Source organism: Melanerpes formicivorus, unplaced genomic scaffold (genome assembly GCF_026170545.1).
Source record: "Melanerpes formicivorus ecotype bairdi unplaced genomic scaffold, bMelFor1.0.p_v2 SCAF_71, whole genome shotgun sequence".
NCBI lineage: Eukaryota > Metazoa > Chordata > Aves > Piciformes > Picidae > Melanerpes > Melanerpes formicivorus.
Window position 1 is genome coordinate 2788056 of NW_027142423.1, and position 20688 is coordinate 2808743.

The window sequence follows — 20688 nt, forward strand, 5'->3', positions numbered from 1 at the left end:
TTGAACCACTGATCCTACTCTTCCTCAAAACTTGGATGTTTTTCTTCAGGCTCCCTAGAAAATATTACCCAGTCTTCTACTCATGAGCCCACCTACAATAAGTTTCCTACATGTTATTTCACAAGTTCTAAAGTATCCTGAGAGAACTGAGAGCATCTCTTGGTAACCAATCCATAACATTCTAGTGTAGCATGTATCCCTTGTGAATATTTTATTGTATTTTATTTTATTTATTCTATTTTATTTTGTTTTTTTTAAAAAGAGTTATTTCAGTACTCAGTTCTGGCTGTCATTGGGCATCAGCTCAGTATGGGTCTGCAGCCACTAGATGTGCAACATAAACCTTTCACTTCATCACTGGAAATGTTCAGGTGGAGAGGTTGTTGAGCTATCCTTTCAGAAGCCTGCATGTTAAGCAGTTTTTATGCTAGCACTGGGATATGAAAGTTGATTTCCCCCCTGTTTTTCAAAGAATTGCCCAGTGATAACAAGTGGTGCTGCCTGTGCCTATCTCCTATGTAGTGTTTGAAGCTGTAGCTCAAGGACTAAATCAAGAGGGAACCTGTCGCTCTCACATCTTTCTGTATGCAAGCTAAAGAAGGATAAAGATTTTTCCTGAGGCAGGGACTGCAGGCAAGAGGACTTGATCAATTTTATCTGAAAGTCAGTTCTTGGAAAAGCAAATGGCTGACCTTGGATCTCATGATGGAGAGAGGTTTTGTCATCTGTCTACTGGGTTGAACTCTGCTTGGATTCTGACTTACTTCTGCTTTCTGTGAATTAAAGTTAGGTTGTTCGCAGCTTGGGGAGTTGGTTAACAGCAATGAGGAGTGCATGTATACAGAAGTACAGCAGAGATCCAAGTGAAGCTTGGGGCTTTCATGTAGTTTAATCACTGATCTCTAAGCTGGTTGGATGGAATGTTTGAGTCTGTCTTTGCGACATGGGCATTTAAATGGCTACCTGCTCAATGGGATGTGTTGCAGACACAGACATGGGTGTTTAATACTAAGCTATCAGAAAACCACTTGCTTCCTTGTCTCTGGTAAGATAAAGATGGGTGTTTCAGCTTTAAGTAAGCTGTTGAAGACGTCCCTCCTCTTCCCTCTACCCTGTGAGTTTTTGCAACACAAACACCAAGTGGTACAAGACACCCCAGCTGTGAAGCATTACACCACCCCCACCCCCTACCCTGATATTTTTCTGCTTTTCTAGGGTAATTGGGGGACTTAAAAGTCCCCAAACCCCTTATATGAAATCATTATTGGTTTTCTTCACTTACTGAGAAGTTACTGATACAGTAAGGCAGAGCTGAGATGCATACTGTATGACATTACTGATTTTCAAAGTGCAGTGATTGCGAAGTTGTTTCTGTGTCAGTGTCTGTTGCCACTCTGCTCTCCTTAAATAAGAATGTCTGTGTTAAATTAAAAAATACATAAAAATGGTCATGTAATTAATTAATCTTTGAACACCTCTATTTTTCCCCCAGATAATAGCTTCTTTGAACACTTCTGAAATTGAAAATGTCATAAAAATGCATTAATCAGATTCATATTTATGTAGGAAAAGATGGGTGTTTTCACCATGTTCTGTGTTATGTGGGCCTAAGTGCTTTGTAACTTGTAGCACTAAGCTTGATATGTTGTTGATACTTTGTTAGTACTGCTAATACTTTGTAAAGAGCTTTTTAATCATGGAATTGTCAGGGTTGGGAGGGACCTCAAGGCTCATCTAGTTCCAACCCCCCTGCCATAGGCAGGGACACTTTCCAGTAGATCAGGTTGCCCAGAGCCACGTCCAGCCTGGGACAAAATTGGATAAAAATTTTGTAAGTAAAGGCTTCAAGGTGCTGAAGTTCATGGGAATGCATTCTTAATAGAATTTCATTAGGCATTTGATGTTTATTAGGAAATGAGATAGCATCTCATCCTTTTACAAGGAAAGCAAGAATTAAGTTGCCCAGCTGGCATTTTTAGTAGTATAATTTATGGCTGTCATGACAGTGTAGGCTGACTGAAACTTTTTTTTCCTGATAAAGATTTTAATCTTGTATCAAATCCATCTTCAGTCAACGTAAAAATAGTTGTGTAGTGATCCAAATTGATGCTTAGATAGGGATAATGTTTACCTGCTGTATAGGAGGAGATCGAGGATTAAGTGTTGAGTTTGTATAAGATACTGCAAAGAATGAGTTTTCTGTATAAATGCCAAGAAAACTACTCCAAATATTTGACAGGAAGCCTTCAAGATGTGCTGCATTTTCTTCTGGCCTTTGCTCCCTCAAGATCATTGTCAACAAAACAGTGAAACTATTGCTTGGTTTTATCCTTAATTTCAAGATGCTTAATGTAAAATATATTTCTGAACTGTTTAGAGGCCCCAAGTGTTTTATTATTTCTAGGAGATAATATACTGCTTTTATCCTTTGGAATAATGCAGCATACCTTAGGAGACAGTTTTGCAAGTTGTCTTGGCAGCCTTGTTAATCTTCTTTAGACTATTTTGGGGGCTCAGGTGTGTTTATTTTAAAGCAGTACAAGTTTCTGTTATCTTGAGGAGTATTAGAGAATGGTATGGTCAGTGAAATTTATTCAGTTTGTCCAAAGGCTTATCTGAGTGCATGTTCATGATACGATAGCTTGAGTGGTTTGGTTACCTCCTAATTCAGTGGTTATGTGCTTAGACCAGAGCCCCAAGCTCGCAGTCAGAAAATACTGGGAGAGTGCCAGCACATGTGCAGGATGTGGTGTGCTTCTATTTGCTGCTTTCCTGTTGTCCTGTCACGCACATCCCTATGCTCCCCATTGCCTTGCGTTACTCCTTTTGGCTGAAAACTTGTCTTCATCCTCCTTTATTCCCACTAGCAACAGGGCTGTGCTTTCCCGCCTTGCCCTGGTGCCGGCCCACGTTTTGAAGCCATCTCTGTAAAGCAACGAGGTGGTGATGGGCAGTTACTGCCTGCTTTGGTGTGTGCGGTTACCTTTGCCTGTACTGCCAAGCCACTAGTCATCAGCTCTGATGGAGACTGCATGAACAACTCCTGTCTAAAGTGCTTGTAAATTAGTCTGGAGACACACACTTACCTCTTGGGTACGTATCTCCAGAGAGAAGCATTCTAAACGTGTCAGTTTGTTTTTGTTACGTCCCTGTTGCTTTTCACTGGTCACACTACTGCTTGTGGTACTTTCTGTGAGTGTCCCATACTTTTTCTTTAGAGCACAATATCACACAGGGATAGTACATGTTAGCAAAACTAACACTTGAGTTGTAATGGAGGTTAAAAGTGAAGGAGTTCACTGAGCATACACAGCAAATAGTTACTTTAGTGTTTTCCCTTTTCCGTTTGTCCCCTTCTTTCTCCTAAAATGAAGAAGTTTTTGCTTTAGAAGCCATTGAGACACTAGCAAAGCCATGGTTGCTGCAGTGAGCAGCTACTCATGAGAGGCAGTTGGGCTTGCTCTTACTAGAGTAGTGGCATTGATGGCATAGATGGTCGTGGTTATGCAGATTTGCTTCCAGTTTATCCCACAGTCTGTAAAGAAGATGCAGATTTGTCAAGTGTGCTTTTCAGATGGTGTGCAGTTTTTCCACCGCAGTTGCTAACTTACTAAAATACAACAATTCCTTAGATTTGATCTACTTTGGACATTCAGGTTGGATGTTAGGAAGAAGTTCTATACAGAAAGAGTGATTGCGCTATGGAATGGGTTGCCCGGGGAGGTGGTGGAGTCGCCGTCATTGAAGGTGTTCAGAAGGAGACTTGACAGGGTGCTTGGTGCCATGGGTTAGCTGTTTGGGTGGGTTGGATTGGTTGATGGGTTGGACACGATGATCTTGAAGGTCTCTTCCAACCTGGTTTGGTTTATTCTAATAAAGGTTTATTCTAAATATTTTCTGCCCATTTTTTTTCCATCCTTGAATTTGTCAATTAAAACGGAGTTGAATTATGCCTTCTAACTCATGTTTGGTTTTATGTTATGATTGATTATAACTCTTGGATTTTTGCCTATTTTCAGGTGATTTCCTCCCCAGCTCCCCCCATCCAGTTACTCACAGTCCCTGGTCTGCTTAGCTTCCAAGTTTAGAGGAGATCAGGTGCTTTCGGCCCAGTGCATAAAATAGAGTACTGTTTTGTAGCCCTGACTTGATATTTCAGAGGAGGAAATGAATATTATTGAGGAAGGCAATATTTATTTTTAATTTTTGTTTCTCTCTGAATAGGAGAATTGTTGAGTTACTGAGCTTGTACATTTGTCCTGGGAGAAGTGTCAGGGGGTTGGGTATAGATAAAAATCTGCAAGTATGTGCACCCACATGTTGCACACTTAAGCTTAAGAAGTATTTTTTTACCAGTATCTAAAGGCTTTTTCAGATAAAACTGTGAATTCTTCTTTCCCTTTGACCATCCTTTTATTTGTAAGTTAAACCCAGAGTAAGTTGGTTAGAATAAACTAGTTTCTTTATTAGAATAAACCAAACCAGGTTGGAAGAGACCTTCAAGATCATCATGTCCAACCCATCAACCAATCCAACCCACCCAAACAGCTAACCCATGGTTGTGGTACTACTTGTATTTCTATCATCACAACTGGAGTTATTATCAGTAGATGCAGTTCTTGTGATTCATACTTTTTTAGACAATTAATTGAGATGTGTGTATGGAGGGAAACAAATTAATCCGTTGTCTCTGTAATGCTCTGTGCTTAATTAAATAAATCAATTTTCCTTCTTTTTCAAATGTATACTATGGTTCCTTGAACTAGCATCTGCTGAGTTGTTTTAGTCATTGAAGATACTGTCTGAATCATACTTGTGGTTTGGCACAGCTTAATATGTATAGGGAAAACTGAATTTTTTTGTGCTGCTAAAAAGTACCATGTAGTGTATAGCACTTGTTCAGTACACATGCTACCACAGCATTTCAAAAAGGCAAATTATTGCCTTAAAAATGCTATCCACATTAGTAGTGGTGCTATGATGGAACTTTTAACTGTTTTGTGACATAGTTTGACCAGAACAATCAAAATTTGCCACGTTCATGTTGCCAAATAAATTCAGAGGACTGTTAGCAGGGAGGCTGGATGCTGCTTCTTCTGATGGACTTCTGTGTCCCTTGGAAAGTATGCCCAGTCTTGAGTAAATTTGGCTTAGTGACAACCCCGTGTTCTAGTTCATCAGTCTTCTGGATGCCCAAGATTCTGCAAGCAAATAATACTCATCCTGTTGTCAGTGGAAGAGCAGTAAAAGTCAACCTGGTCCTTGAATCAGTGACCTGCCCTCATGAAAACGTGTAACTTCTGCTGTTTGAGTTCATAGTTTAAGGATGAATATGTGAAATGTGAGTGAAGAGAAATACTTAAGTGTGAAATCCCAACTGAAGGCATAGTGTAGAGTTTGTTGTTAGCTCCTTTCGTAGTGCTGTTTGCAGTGTACACTGCAGCCAGGTGGGTCAGCAGCAATGCAAAACCTGCCTGTGATGTGTGACGCTGTGTGTGAAGTTGTTCCGCTTTGAGGCTTGGCTTTTTAGGAGACATTTTGGTCGTTGCTTTTAAAATTGAATTTCTTCAGGCCTATCAACTTTAAAATGTATTTTGGAAATTAAGACTTTGAGCGCCTCTGAAGTGCCATCAAATGTATTGCCTCCAGGCCGTCTTTGATCAGCATTTCCCATGTCATAATATTTACCAGCAGTCTGACTGCGGCCAGGCTGAAATGCATCTCCTCGGATGGCAACCGTGACTATTTAAGGACTAAATGTTGGCAACCGGATTTTTATGATTTGTTTATAATGAAATAAAAATATTACAGTTATAGTGACAAACAAACTTGCATTATGTATGGATTACTGCAAGAATACTTCTGTTGGAATTGGTTTGGAATTGAGCTGTCATTTCAAGAAGGATGTGAATTTGACAGTTATTTGTAAAGTCTGGTGTCTTAGATTTGTTTAGATTGCAGAATCATCACATGGACTTGTTAAATTTGTGTACCTTTTTTTTTCAGTACCTCAGTTGATAGGACCTATTCTTAAGTTAGGTTTGCAAATACTGACCAAGGATATTTTAAGGTGTTTAGAGAGCATGAATGAGTTGGCCCAGTGTTAAACAGATCATCACATTAGTGCTCAAAGGTGAAAGGTGGTTGTAGCCGGGAAGGGGTTGGTCTCTTCTCCCAGGCAACCAGCACCAGAACAAGGGGACACAGTCTCAAGCTGTGCCAGGGGAGGTTTAGACTCGAGGTGAGGAGAAAGTTCTTCACCAAGCAAGTTGTTAGGCATTGGAATGGTCTGCCCAGGGAGGTGGTGGAGTCACCGTCCCTGGAGGTGTTCAAGAGGAGATTGGACGTGGCACTTGGTGCCATGGTCTAGTCATGGGGTCTGTGTTTATAGGTTGGACTCGATGATCCTCGAGGTCTCTTCCAACCTTAGTTATACTGTGATACTGTAATTCTTGGCCTTGTCTCTGGCCTAGTTTGGATAGGTTGCCCTCTGGCCTAGGTTGGATAGGTTGCTTTCTTATTGGTAAGGCAGCTTGTGTACCTTGTATATGTTAAAACCCAGTTAGAGTTTCTATTGTATTTAGTACTTTTTAGGAAAGGGGAAAAAAAAAGTGTTTACATTGTTTTAGTATTTGTGTTATTCTTTTGCAACAAGTTTGTTTAAATATAATTGAATTCAGTGGACAAAAATACCCCCAAAATCATTGTAATAGGATCTACTGTTTCAGTCAAGGTATTCTCTTAGGAGAAATTCACAAAAGTCAGTCATATGCAAGCGAAACACCCACACTGTATAGTTTTGCACTTTTTCTGCTTTAGGTGAATTATAGTAACGCTTCATAGCTGTATTAATCTCTCTCATTAGTTTGCAACAGAAAAATTGAGCTTTTAGAGGGAGGCTTAAAAAAAATTAGTAACCAAAGAGACAATCTTCTGTTCAAAAGAAGTTCACCTTTGGAGAGATGCTCAGGAGATGAATGGTGGCTCACGAGACATAGGCTGTGTGTTCTCAATGCAAGAAGCACACTGAGAAGTGCAAGCATGATTGTTGGCATTCCTGAACAAATAATTTACCCTCTGTTCCCCCACTCTTTTCCTTCTACACCTCAGTTCTGGGCACCATCAGACTTTGTGGCACTTTTTAGTGGTACCTTTGCAGTGTGGCATAGGTAGGACTGTGATTGGAAGCTGGGAACTCTTTAGAAGCGCATGGCCATCCCATGTCCAAGCTGACTGAGGAGTGGGTAGAAGGAGAAGGTTGTTGCATAGCTGGTGCTTAAATTCTAGGTAAAAAGGTGGTGTTTTCTAGAGTGGGCAAAAGATGTAAAGTAACAGCAGTGGTAATATCAACAAAAGCAACGGGCGGCTGTTAGCCATTTGTGCAAGTTGGCAGCTTGTTTGAACTATCTAGCTACTAATACATGTTATAAAATATATATGTTTGGTTAAAACAGTTTCCATTTCTCCCTGGTGGAGACTGCATCATGTTTTAATTTCTGCAGTTGTTTTCCCAAAGCAGAGATGTTAGCTATTGATGCTTTATTGGTTCTTTGAGAGTTTTTCTGCTGTTGCCTTCATTATCATCTAACTGCTAACAGTCATGAGAGGAGGAAATGCTGACTTGAAATCTGGATGGTTTTCAGTAAATCATTTATCTTCTAGGCCCTATCACTTACACTTGTGTTCAGTTACATAGTGCTGGTTGTCCCATGTTTAAGAAAAGTAGTTGCCTTGGAGCTTGGTTACCAACAGTTACCTGTCAGATGAAGACTTTGAAGGGCATAATGTACTTTAATATGGGTTTGTAAAAGATCTGGGTGTTTTTGTAGGATAATCCCTCTTTAATACTGTGCCTCTTCAGGGAAAAATGATCCGAATGGGTCAACCATACGATTTCATAGGAATATATTAGTATCTCCCCATCATTTCACGATGACTGCTGCTGTCAGTGTCCTCAGTTACAAGAGATTTGCCTCTGCAAGGAGCAGTCTAGCTCAGCTATCTAAAAGCTCACATGGAACTTCATTCTCAAAAAAAAGGTTCTATCTCTTTCAGCTGCTTTGGAAAATCTCTTTCTAGTTTTTCCTTTTCATTACTTCATTTGACTAGAAAGGATCTAACCATAATTTCACATCTTAGCATGTTGTAGCACATCATGGCAAAAGCAAGCGTTTTTGAAAAGCAAGATATCTTTGAAAAACCTCCTTTAACCAAAAAAGTTTATTTCAGCTCCACTTAATAAATGGATCATATGCTTTTTCAATTCAAAATCATGGTCACAGTGGGACTTTTTAAAGTTTGTTCTGGAGGGAGGTCTGTGTTCTTTGTTTTAATGGGTAAATTCAGAAAGTTAATATCTTTCATCCCCCCCACTCCTGCAAACACCCAACAAAATGTTGAAGTTTAAAGACTGAGCTTCTGTGACAAGCTAAATCTTTGCTTTGCTTTTGTGAGAAATGTTGAGATGCTATCTGCTAAATCACAGGGGCTGCTGTGTAAGCACTGTCCTTCAAACTGGCCAGTAAATCTAGACTTGTGCAGTGAAAGTGGGATTAAAATTCATTTTGATCTGGCAAGGGGAGAGATTTTCAAACCGACTTTGAAAGAATTATTTGATCAGTTGTACTTAGCTGCCTGCCCTGGAGCATGTAGAGCCACCTTGGTTTAGAGATAGCCAAGTGGTGGAGGCCTTTTCTTTGCTTGCAGTGTGTCATGGGATTTCAGACTGTAGCCTGGATGCTTTTACTGTGTGAGTTTTGAGGTGCTGTATTATCATGGTATTTTGGAGGAAACGCAAATTGCAGGTCATTTATACTGAGACATTATGAAGTAGAATGCAAGCACCAACGTGCTGATGGAAAAAAGTCTTCAAGAGCTTATATAAGTGTACATGGATTACATTAAAAATAGTAAGATATGGCAGTTTAATAACAAGAGCCAGCAGACTGCAGAATGTAGTTTGTGCTATAAGGGTGGTAAGTTGGAAAAATATTTGTGGAATCATGAAAAATATCTCCTCATTATCTTTAAAGAATATGGATGGATTTTCTTTTTTTCCTTCTCTTGAAAGGACATGAAGTAGGATCTGAAAAGAAAGCACATTCTGTCCTCTAAATTACTTGATATTGCTTCATTTTATAATGAATATCATATTTTCATCTGCACAAGGAGAAGAAGCTTTGAAAAAATTAGCAAAAATGAGTGCATAGGAGGAGGCTGGTTTTTATCTTGGTGAATTTTGCAGCTGCAGACAGAATCTAAGGGTTGTGTAGTATTGCTGCATTTGATTTCCTATCAGGTGGCTGCAAGCTTTGGTTTGTCTGATAATCACACTGAAATCTCTGCTTCCTTAAATTTAACCAGCAGGCACAGAGTCTGTTTAAAAGGTCTGATAAGTGATCAGGTGTGTTGATCTGCTCAATGGGATTATGTTAAATGTTCCTGAGTACAGTTCTATTCTATCAAGGCAATCTGCTTGAATGAAGCATTTTAGAATCAGAATTGATTTGTTGGTATAATGAAGCATTACAGCTGTTGATGTATTAAAAAAAATGAATGACATAAAATGTTTTCTACTGTCTGAGGGAACTTTCTGTATACAAATGTATCATGTAGATTATATGCCCACATATGTATTTGTGTATATCTAAAAAGGTGAAACAGTATTGAAAATTTGAAAGTAAATGCAGCTATCGCTGGTCCCCAAACTGATACTGAAAATGTAGTTATGCAAGGTGTTCCTGCTTAATGACACTCAATATCAGAAGTTAGTTTATCAACAAGCAAGGTACCACACACTGTAAATGACATCTAACAGTTTGTGGATCAGTTCAGCAGTTAATTGCAGCTTACCTAGGCTGGTCTTACTCTCATTCTTTGAGGGAGCTGTGGATTTTAATGAAGACAGCCTAGCAGTGAATAAACAACCTATGCAGTTGCAAAAAAACAAAGCCTCCAAACCAAAATACAATTTACTCATTTAATGCCTAGCTCTCTCTTGAAATAGTGCAGATTGTGTAAGTGTACTGTTTTTTTAACATGCTTTTTATTTAATCTAGTTCAATACCAGATGGAAATGATGCGAAGCCTTCGCCATGTAAACATTGATCATCTTCACGTTGGCTGGTACCAGTCCACGTACTACGGCTCTTTTGTCACCCGTGCCCTCCTGGACTCCCAGTTCAGTTACCAGCATGCAATTGAGGAGTCTGTAGTTCTCATTTACGGTTAGTATGAGGTTTCCTTTATTATTCTTTTCCCCTCTTAATATTATTACTACTATTTTTGTATTCTCTCTCTTGCCTGTAAGAGTAGCCTGGCAGGCCTTTTCGAGTAAATACCAACCCTGTGTCTACAGCAGCCTCAGCAGCAGCTAAGTCTAGACAGGGTTTCCTTCTTTCTGTTTATTTTTCTTGCTATCAGAGCCCTGATGTGTACGTTTTGGAATGCTGGAGTAGCTGCTTCATTTTTATTCCTTCATCTCCCCTCCCTCGTCGAAGGGGTGGTGGAACTCGACCAGATGTCTAACAAACCCTGCTTGCTAGCGTGTCTGGCTCTGTACGTGACTGACCAATCATCGCACGACTTGCCAAGTTTTTTTTTATACCTCTGACAGAAGCATACAAAACCTGGACTGTTTCTTAGCACAAAGATTTTTTTCTTTTCTGCCTATTTAATGGTGTTTCCTCAAGCTCTCCAGACCAGATGTTCTGTGCTGTATCAGAACCGTAGGCAATTTAACAGCTTTATAGCCTCCCCCTCCCCAAACACTCACAGTTTGCCATATCTGGCAGACTTGCATATAGTTTCCAGCTGAGAAGTAAATGTAACGTCCTGAGTATCTGTCAGAAAAAATACTAATGAATACGATCAATCTTATGAGCTGCCCCAAAATTGTTTCAGTATGTTAACAATTGGATTACAGTAAAGAACAAGTTGTTAAAGTATACTTATATTGGCTGGAAACATTGCATCATCAGACCTTGATGAATTTTCCACTTGTTTCAGTCTATTTTGGTTTTCATTTTATCACCGATTGCTAAAAGTTTTACTGTGTTAAGTTTCAGACAACATGAATGTTAACACAGCTTTTATTCTCCTGTTGGCATGCTCCAGCCGTTATCGTGCTGCAAGTGTTAAGCTTCTTTGTCCTAGGAATGTAACAGTTTGTTTAGAAAACTTCCCCCTAAATTCAGTAGAGAATGTCAAGGCAAAACTAATCATTTTATATCCCACTTACATTGTTATGCACGTAGCAGCAGGGCAACTTGATCTGAATTAGCTCCTTTGCTACTCTGAAATTACTTTCCCCCCCCCATTTTTGTTGCTATTGTATAAGGTAGTTTAATGAATATTTTAATTTACAGCAGGGAAAAAAAAATCTTTATTTAAATCTGGTAGCTCTGACACATTCTGTGGATAGTTCATATGAAAAGAAAACAAAATGAATGGGAAAATTATGTTGTGAGTAGAATGGGTCTAGGTCCCCCAATGTTCTCCAACTTAAGCTTATTAATTAGCTTCACTGTACATAGTTGGATGTGTTTTACATTTCAGTACAATAGATTTGCATCTGCTATAATGTCTTTTCTGTGTTGGTTGTCTTAACGTTTTTAGTAGGACTACTGAGATATTTTCCTACTGTTCATGTCATTCAAGGCAGTCTGGGCTTAGTAATAATATGCTTCCTTCATTTTTAATAATAGATCCCATTAAGACTGCTCAGGGGTCTTTGTCACTCAAGGCATACAGGCTGACTCCCAAACTGATGGAGGTCTGCAAAGAAAAAGACTTCTCTCCAGAAGCGTAAGTAACTTAAAAGAGTGTTTCCTTGTAGGATTTGCTGAAGTGCTTGGGAGTCAGAGTGGTGCATGGAATGATGAAATACTGTGTTTTAAAATCTGTTGTAATAGTATGTGCTGGGGAAACTGGATTTGTATGGATAATGATAGATATATATCCTGATACAGTGGGCTGAGAAGGCATAGAAGTCTGTCTTTGGACACCTAAATAAGGGCTGAGGTGATGGAAGTTGAACTGATTTTGGAGATGGTCGCTGGACTGGCTGTGAGGATTGTGGTGGAGATAGCTGTATCTGTGGAAAGAGTCAAAAATATAAAAAGAGAAATGGAGAAGAGGAAATAGTTGGTCTATCCTTAAGCTCATTTTTTTCCCAGAAGGAAAACTGATCAGGTACTCTGGAATAGCTGTTCTTCTCTATTTATTCCAAATTAACTCCCCCGTGTGGACACAGTCTTCTGGAGTGAAGCAGGGTAATTACTCTGTTTCAAAAGATTAGCTGTTTATAGTAGATGGAGGCCTGAGCTGTCACCCTTTTCCTCAGATTGGCATTCAACAGCAAAAGCACAAGTATTTATTGAACTGTCTTTGTTGAGGAAAACCGGAATCATTTCATTGCGTGGTGCCTACACACAACATTTCCGTGATGAACAAACAAATCCACGCTGAGGGAGGGCAGGGGGAAGGCAGAAGGCAAAAGCTTTTATTCAAAAATCCAATATGTATTGAGAATGTGTTTTCTTGAAAATGTATAGATCATGCCTTTATTTCCAAATGTTTTTAAAAGGATTACCATCCATTTGATTATAAAGACATAGCAATAGCTTCGATGGTAGAATAAGAAAACATGTCCTGGAATGTTGTATGTTAACAGTTTTGTCAATCTAATTTTGCTCAGTAAAACTTCTAATTATTCAGCTATTTAGGGAACTTTTTCATTGTAGTAGTTAGGATTTTGAAGGTATTTCTGTCATGTGGTAACTAACTTTTCACTTCTGCTTAAAAAAAAGCCCTGATGGCAGGGAAGGGGCAGAGTTAATCCTGTCAGTACAGTCTTTTGCGGCAGGCTTTTTCATGTAAGTAATGTATTAGCAAGCAAAGTGACTGCTTGACTTTAGAGAGTTTTTCCTAGAGCAGCTTTTCCTTGTCTTTACAGACGTGAGGTTTTGCCATGCAAATGCTCTCTTACCAAAACTTGACTCGTGTTTGATTGTGGAGCTATGGAAGGTTTTTACACGGTTGTCAATTGTTGGAACTACAATTCAACAACTGGTTACTTTAATAAATGTTTTCAAACTTTTTTCATTTTTTTTTTCCTCCACAGCTTGAAAAAAGCCAATATTGCTTATGAAAACATGTTTGAAGAAGTGCCCATCGTAATTAAGAACTCATACCTTATCAATGTGATGTTGTGGGAACTAGAAAAGAAATCTGCAGTAGCCGATAGACATGAATTGCTCAGTCTGGCTAGCAGGTAAGTACTTGTTACAATAATGGATGTATTTTTATTCACTTTCCCAAACCACAGTTTAACACCTTGGGTGAAATCCCAGTCTTATTACAGTCCATGGAAGCTTTGCCTTGACTTAGAATAGGGTTAAGACTTTACCCTTTGTGTTCTTCTGCTGAAGGAAAAACTGCGTGGTAAAACTGCATGGTAAAACTACAGCATTTAATTCAAGGACTAATCTCAGTCTGTCATTCACGTATACCTGTATTGCTTGGGATGTAGAAGCTTCTCAGTAGTGTGTCTCTATGGAAAAAACCCAAAACAAAACCTGGCATATAGAAAATTCAGGCAAACAGATATGAGAAGCAAAATTGGTTTTGATAAATATCCCTGAAGTAATTTTATAAATCATTGTAACAAGAAAATAAATCACATTTGTTCTACTCTGCTAGCAGGAAGCATTTGGAAATAAAATGAAATAAAATAATAAAGCTCTATCAGAGAAACTGCCAGAAAGACTCAGACTGATTGCTGTAGCAGCCTGCCTTCGTGATGTCAGAATCTGTTAAAAGAGTTTCTAGAGTGAGCCTAACTTTGTCTAAGAGTAACTTTTTATTCTTGTAGCACTTTGCCCTGAAAAATACATTTGCAATAGCAAAGTAGGCATGACTTGTAGCAGTGCTACCAGAAATTTGGTGGTGCTTAAATCTCACACAGCAACTGTTCTGACAGCGAACTGGATTACTGCTGGGCTGACCAAAATAACCTGACAGACAAAATGATGCAGTATTTTGTTGCATGTAGAAACTGGCATGTACTCACTAATAGTTTTTTGGGGTGTAACTTTTTTTCTTAGTGTGAAAGCATTGTCTCCCAAGATTCTGATTCCCTCTCACAGCCAGGTTAGCTGATTAGCTGAATAGAAATTATTTTTCTTTTTTCCTTCTTTCCAGTCCCCTTGCCTCACGCCCCCACCCCTATGTAAAGCTGCTGTTAATGGACCGTTATTGCTGGTCATCCGTATAGTGTCTGAGTTATCAGAACTTCTCCACTCTCTTTTCTTTTCTTGAGCTTATGTGAATACACTGAAGGATAGATAGCTTTTAGAGAAATTGATCAAGAGGGCACAGGTACAGGGTTGAACCCTGGCAGGAAATTTACAAATGTTGCAAGAGATACCCGACAGAGCTTTTGAGTAAGTTGTGACTTTGCACCCTGGAATTAATGAAGTGAAGAATTTTTGCAGAGAAGTTCAGTCTCTGCGACTTTTCAGGTGTTGGGTCAGGCCCTTCGCTTGATCAAAGATCACAAAGCTTTTACCATCTGAGAGGGCAGGCACTGTATGTACAAGATGACAGTGATTCCTCATAAGCTCTGTCACTTCACTGTGAGAGGAGGACTGTGCTGAGAACACAGCAGGTTTCCAGGTGACCTGACATCATTGCCCTTGATGGTTTCTATGGTTTCAGTCCCATAAAACATGTTGAGATTACCCAGTACCCTGGATCCTAGCAGGGGCTGCTGCTAGTCAAGCGATACAATTCTGGAAATGGAAATTAATTTGAACAGATCACAAACCACAGTTGAATTTTTTTCATCAGCTTTACACCTTATGTGATAACTGTTCCATGCCGCTGCCCTAATTCAAGATAAAAGATAAGAACTGTACAAATTAATTTCCTTTCTAGAATGATGTTGTTAACAGCCTGGTGCAAGAGAGGCTTTTGTGTTGGTCTTCATATCAGTAAACAGGATTAGAAGTGAACAAGAAAAACACAAGCCCAAAAGAAAAAAGAGATCTTGTGTTCAGGAATCCTTTGCAACAGGAAAACAAAGGATAGTTTTTTTCTTGGTGCATCAAAGTTTCTTTTCAGTGGATGTTTTCTTGGAGCAGCGCAGAACCGATGACACAGTTGGAACTGGATTTTTGATAAACCTGGTTAAAAGTGCCTTTTGAATTAAGTGTGTGTCTTTGAACTTACCCACTTACTATCCCATATAGTGGCAGAAATTTCTTGAGCTTATTGAAGTCTAGAATTTCCCACTAATGGGGGATTAATTAAATGGATTCATCAGTTTACAGAGGTATTTCTAAATTCTGTCTTTCTTGGCAGCATTCTTCTCACTAACCTGTTTGAGGAGCTTAAGGTGCTTAGTTTGGTTTGAAGGAGAGAAAGTTTTGGAAATTACCCCAGTGGGTTTATTTGAATGTATCCTTTAAAAAAACTATTGGCTAGTTGCTTTTAGTTATCAGACAGGTTAAATTCAGTGATACCTTACATTGGTACAACTCAGCAGCTGGCAAATTAAAACATTCTAATGCTCATTGAGTCAAAGGAGAGTGATTTATACTGCCTACTGAAATATTTAACTAGTTTTTACTTGAATTCAACTATGAAGATTTCTCTGTTATTGCCTGAAGTAGGGGAGTTCAAACCTCCACCATTCTGGAGTTTTATTTTCACTTTGCATTTCCTTATGTTTGTCTTGGAATAGTTATGACTAAAACAATTCAGATCAACTTTCATTTTGATGCATATCCTTCTCACTTAACTTTGCTGTTGTAGAAATTAGCTGGCAGTAAATGTAAGGGTACTTTCTTTTTTAGGTTTGGGGTTGGTTGGGCTTTTTAAGGGGTTTGGGTTTGTTGGGGTTTTTTTGGGGGGTGGTTTTTAGGTCTTTTGGGAGCATCCCTAAACTGTTTTTTAATCTTCTGAAGCAATGGTTTTGGCAATGAAATTACTTACCCATAGTTCTTCTCCTCTGGAGAGTTTGTTTCATCAAGCTTCTCACATGTTCAGCCACCCACTTTGTCTGAGTTTGAAGCTGTACCTATTTGAGGTGCTTTGTCTGTACCATAATATCTTCTTTTGAAGTGCATTTGTGATAATTGTGTTGAGTAATTTATTTTGGGGGGCATAAATTTGTGTTTCTCTTGCAAAAGCTGAATTCAGTGGAACGTTCTAGGGAAAGAGTTTGAAGGCAGAACAGCACAAGGCTAGGAAGTAATAGCAAATAAGGCCTTTTGCTCAAACTGTTATCCTTCTGCTACCCTTAAGGACCAAAATGTCTTGAAGACCTTGGAGTTCTGCCAAGCTTTTGATAGAGACTCAAGAATTAAAATCCTGTCAGATAATGTTCCAGATCTTCAGAGAAATAATTGCAACCAACTTTGCCGTTCTCATCCATCTCTTGCCTATTCTATTGATGATCTAGTTTAAATTAAAAAGGGCTTTTTTGTGGTCTAGCTTCATAATGGGGCTGTTTTTATAATATCTCAATTTGTCTCAAGCAATTTTTCTAATGGTGTGCGTCAGTGGAAGCACACATGTGCTCAACATTTACTGCAGTGACATCTACTTCACAGATGCATTTTCCAAACATCAGATGCAGTATTTTTGCAAGAGTGACAGGGAGGCTTAGTGCAGCTTTTGAAAGCAATATTAACCTTTATACATTGTACTGCTTATGCAGAAATCTCAATGTGCTTAACGGATTATTAAGATAATTATGAAAAGCTCTAATTTGCAGATGAGGGAAGCTGACACAGAGAGGGTAAATGCGTTGCCCAAAGGCACACATCAAAGTCGGAGCAGAAGAGGGAAGGGAGTTCAAGACTCCTGACTTACATATCTCATTCAAACAAAATCCTCTTAAAAAGAGCACAGGTTGAACTTGGGCTGAAATGCTGAGATGTAAACAAGTTCTGCTAAGTGGTGGGAACGTGCCTTAGAAATATTTGATCAAAAAGATGTGCTTTGCCCAGCAGTACCTTTCTAATCCACCCAAAGCTGTTCCCACTGGGAGGAGAAATGCTGCTCAGGGTGGCACCTTTCCTAAAAAACAGTGACTCTGAGAGAAGCCTCAGTAGAGCTGATGTAAAGTGGAAAAACAGAGCAGTAGGTACAGCAGTTTCTTATGCTTCCTCTTGGTGCTTCCTGTTCTCATGTTCTTTAGCCTGGGTGCAAGCAAACTAGAATAAAACAAATGGAGGGATCCATCTGTGGTTGACTGTAGGCAAGTTTGGGGAACTATCTTCTTTGGACACCTCTAGCCTCAGAAGTGTTATACCTGAAGTTAGGTGCTTGGGTACAGCACAGTGGAGGCTGGGTGCCTCTGCTCTCCCCAGGGCCAGTGCAGGTAGGTGAGTTTTTCTCCAGAAATGCAAGGTGAGGTTCACTAGCTGTGTGTAGAAACAGTTAAAACTAATGAGCAGGATATGGGGAGCTGAGAAGGATGTAAATTGCTGCCTCTCTTTGGGGCTTTGGTGTCTGACTGGAGGCTGCATTTTGGATGTTTCAGACCTTTAGTAAGTGTGTCTCTGGAGTCGTTTCCTGATTAAAGATGCTGAAGTAAATGTGGGCTTCATGTGTAGCTCTCCATTATGAATCCTACAGAAACGGAGCCAGTTTGAGGTTCCAGCCCCAGCAGCTTGCATCATTTCTCCCTACTGTCCCCATTTCATCTCTACACCCCTCCTGCCTCAAAGATTTTTATTCCCTCATCTGTTTCAGAATATGGCTGTACAAATAGCTTTGTGGAAAAGTCTGCTGGAAAAAGTCAGGCTCCCACTCTTCCCTTCCAGCTTTTCCTTCAGTCTCCCTAAAAAAAAACAAGAAACCCCAACAGAGGGTGGTTTTGCATTTACAGTAGACTGTTTCACTGGAAGAGTTTGAATTGTGCCCACGCAAACAGCTGAATCCATACAGCTGAGAGTGCTGTAATCCTTGGGCAAAGAGGAAGGGAAAGGCAGGAAGATCCGCATGCTGGAACCTCTTAAACTAGCTTTGCTGGCACTGGCAAACTGCACCTTTGCTTTGCTTGAAGGACATCCACAAAGGGAGGCTCTGGTGATACAAGCATGCTCTCAGGAAGAGGGAGGCTTGCATTTGAGTCTCTTAGATCCATATCCTAATGGGGTGCCCTCCTGTAGCAAGTGATTGACAGGTTTAATTAATGTATAGTTGGTGCTTTCTCCTTCTGTGGAGACTAAACCATAACTGCCAAATGCAAGGCTCACCAGTGGGAAAAAGGCAGGAAGGACCATCATTACCTTCAGATTAGGCTACTCTGCCCACAGGTTTATACTTCTCACCCTCATAATTATTTGACCTTTGTTTTTGATAATTGCTAAACAAGGAATCAGAAGTAAGCCTTGTGTCAAAGGCTTGATTCCGTACCTGCCCTTTGGGGTGAAGGATTATACCCAACAGCAGAAATGCACAATATGAGAAATTGCTTGGAAAGCTTTGCTTTCTAGTCTGTTTGTTGGCTTTTGTTTGGTTTGGTTTTGGGTTTGTTTTTTTTTTTTTCTAAACAGACTTTGACAGTTTCCCTTTAACAGTTTGTATGAGCTTGTTCCTTTCTATAATTTTTTATGTCATCCAAGCTACACAGGTAAGTCTCAGATGATAAATTTCTGAACGTTCTAGAGGTCACTCACTACAGGTGAGCAGTCCTAAAAACAATTCTTTTCAAAGGAATATTCTCATTAGATGTGTAAGAGACCACCTGACAGGTATTTTTTGCTGTCCTAGCTGCAGAAGAAGCTTTTTTCTGTTTCTTTCCCTTTTTGTTATCTATATTTCTCCACTAAAAAGAACATAGTCCTCATGTGGGAACTTACTCATGCCTAGTGTGTTAGCAGTTCTGCAGCTGGTATTTTTCACCATGCAGATTCCCGGATAGGGTAGGATAGGGTTGGATTAACCAGGTTGGAAGAGACCTCCAAAATCAAGTCCAACCTATCATCCAACACCATCTAATCAACTAAACCGTGGCACCAGGCACCCCATCAAGTCTCTTCCTAAACACCTCCAGTGATGGTGACTCCACCACCTCCCTGGGCAGCACATTCCAATGGCCAATTACTCTTTCTGTGAAGAACTTTCACCTCACCTCAAGCTTAAACCTCCCCTGGCACAGCTTGAGACTGTGTCCTCTTGTTCTGGTGCTGGTTGCCTGGAAGAAGAGACCAACCCCCACCTGGCTACAACCTCCCTTCAGGTAGTTGTAGAGAGCAGAGGTACTTGAGGTCTGGTTGTCTTTTGGAGCTATCTTTAGAACTGTATCTTTTAGTTCAACTTCAGAGTGTGCTCAGGTCGTCATCACTGGGTGATCTCAGCCCTGACTTTTTTCAGATGAAACTAAACTGAAAATAGGCTGTAGGATGCCTACCGTGTTTCAGATGCTAACGGACATTCTGAACCACGTCAGAACTGGTGATAAGAAACCCACGCTGAAACACAGTAATGTGGACATGGGTTTTTCAGAACTAGCTGTTTTCCTTCATAGATCTGTTCCTGTTGGTCTACAGTACTCACCTGTCTAAATGTAAACTCAATTTCATTGATTCTTTTGCTGAATCAACTGACTGAAATGCATCCATTATAAATGCAGTTCGTGTATTAGTGGTGACCTGAGGACAACAATGAATGCAAGTGCTGAGCCTCATGGTATCTACATCTACACAGGCTCAAGCTGCGCCAGGGGAAGTTTAGGCTCGAGGCGAGGAGAAAGTTCTTCACTGAGAGAGTCGTTAGCCATTGGAATGGGCTGCCCAGAGAGGTGGTGGAGTCATCATCCCTGGAGGTGTTCAAGAGGGGATTGGATGTGGCACTTGGTGCCATGGTCTATTCATGAGGTCTGTGGTGACAGGTTGGACTCGATGATCTTTGAGGTCTCTTCCAACCTTGGCGATACTGTGATGCATTTGACTACCACAGAGCCCTGCAGGAAAGTGTCTTGAGTGGGATGTAAGCAGCATTGGATTTTATTTTATTTTAACTAAGGTTATAAAAATGATTTTTAATTGTTTTTTCATTGCATTGATACAGAGGAGTCAGCTAGGTATCTAGCAGTGTGATCTTTGAGATCTGCTAGAGGGGAATGCATAAGGTATAGAGATGCTTGAAAGAACCTTTGAGCTAAGGAAGTGCATGATGAGTCTTACGGGCTGGAGCAGTGCAATTTAACTTTTAAATCTCACCAGAATAAACTTCAGCTGAATAAAACTTGCTTAACATACATTTTTATAAATTACTTCCTGTTGGGGTTTCTATTGTTTTTTTAAGAGATGGAGAGAAAAAATAAGGATATCAATGACATGAGAACTGAGGAAAAAGCTGGTCCTGAATTTGCAGCATACTTATCACTTCATGTCTTAGTTCACATCTGTTTAAGTTATCTGTTTTTAGCTTTTTGTTTCCTTGGCAATGAGAGCAAACACTATATTACTGCAGCTTCTAACAATAACTCTCTGTTTCTGTATTCTGCTGTACTAAGCTGGTCCCAAAGAGATTCACATAAAATCATTCTTTGTAACCAGCTATATTTCACATGGGCACTATCTGTAACATGATTGTGTATTCCTGATGTGCACATACCCTACAAGGCTGTTAGTGAGTACCTGCATAGGCATTTCTGATAATATCTACTTC

The 20688-nt window shown here is 39.8% G+C and overlaps 1 protein-coding gene across 1 annotated transcript in view; it reads left to right on the plus strand.

The window, feature by feature from the left end:
- Positions 1–20688, plus strand: part of EIF3H (eukaryotic translation initiation factor 3 subunit H) — an 83617-nt gene that overhangs the window by 55742 nt on the left and 7187 nt on the right. The window contains exons 3-5 of the mRNA XM_068163239.1: positions 10059–10226; positions 11706–11805; positions 13124–13273. Coding sequence (XP_068019340.1) covers positions 10059–10226; positions 11706–11805; positions 13124–13273 — 418 coding nt within the window. The remainder of the gene's footprint in view (positions 1–10058; positions 10227–11705; positions 11806–13123; positions 13274–20688) is intronic.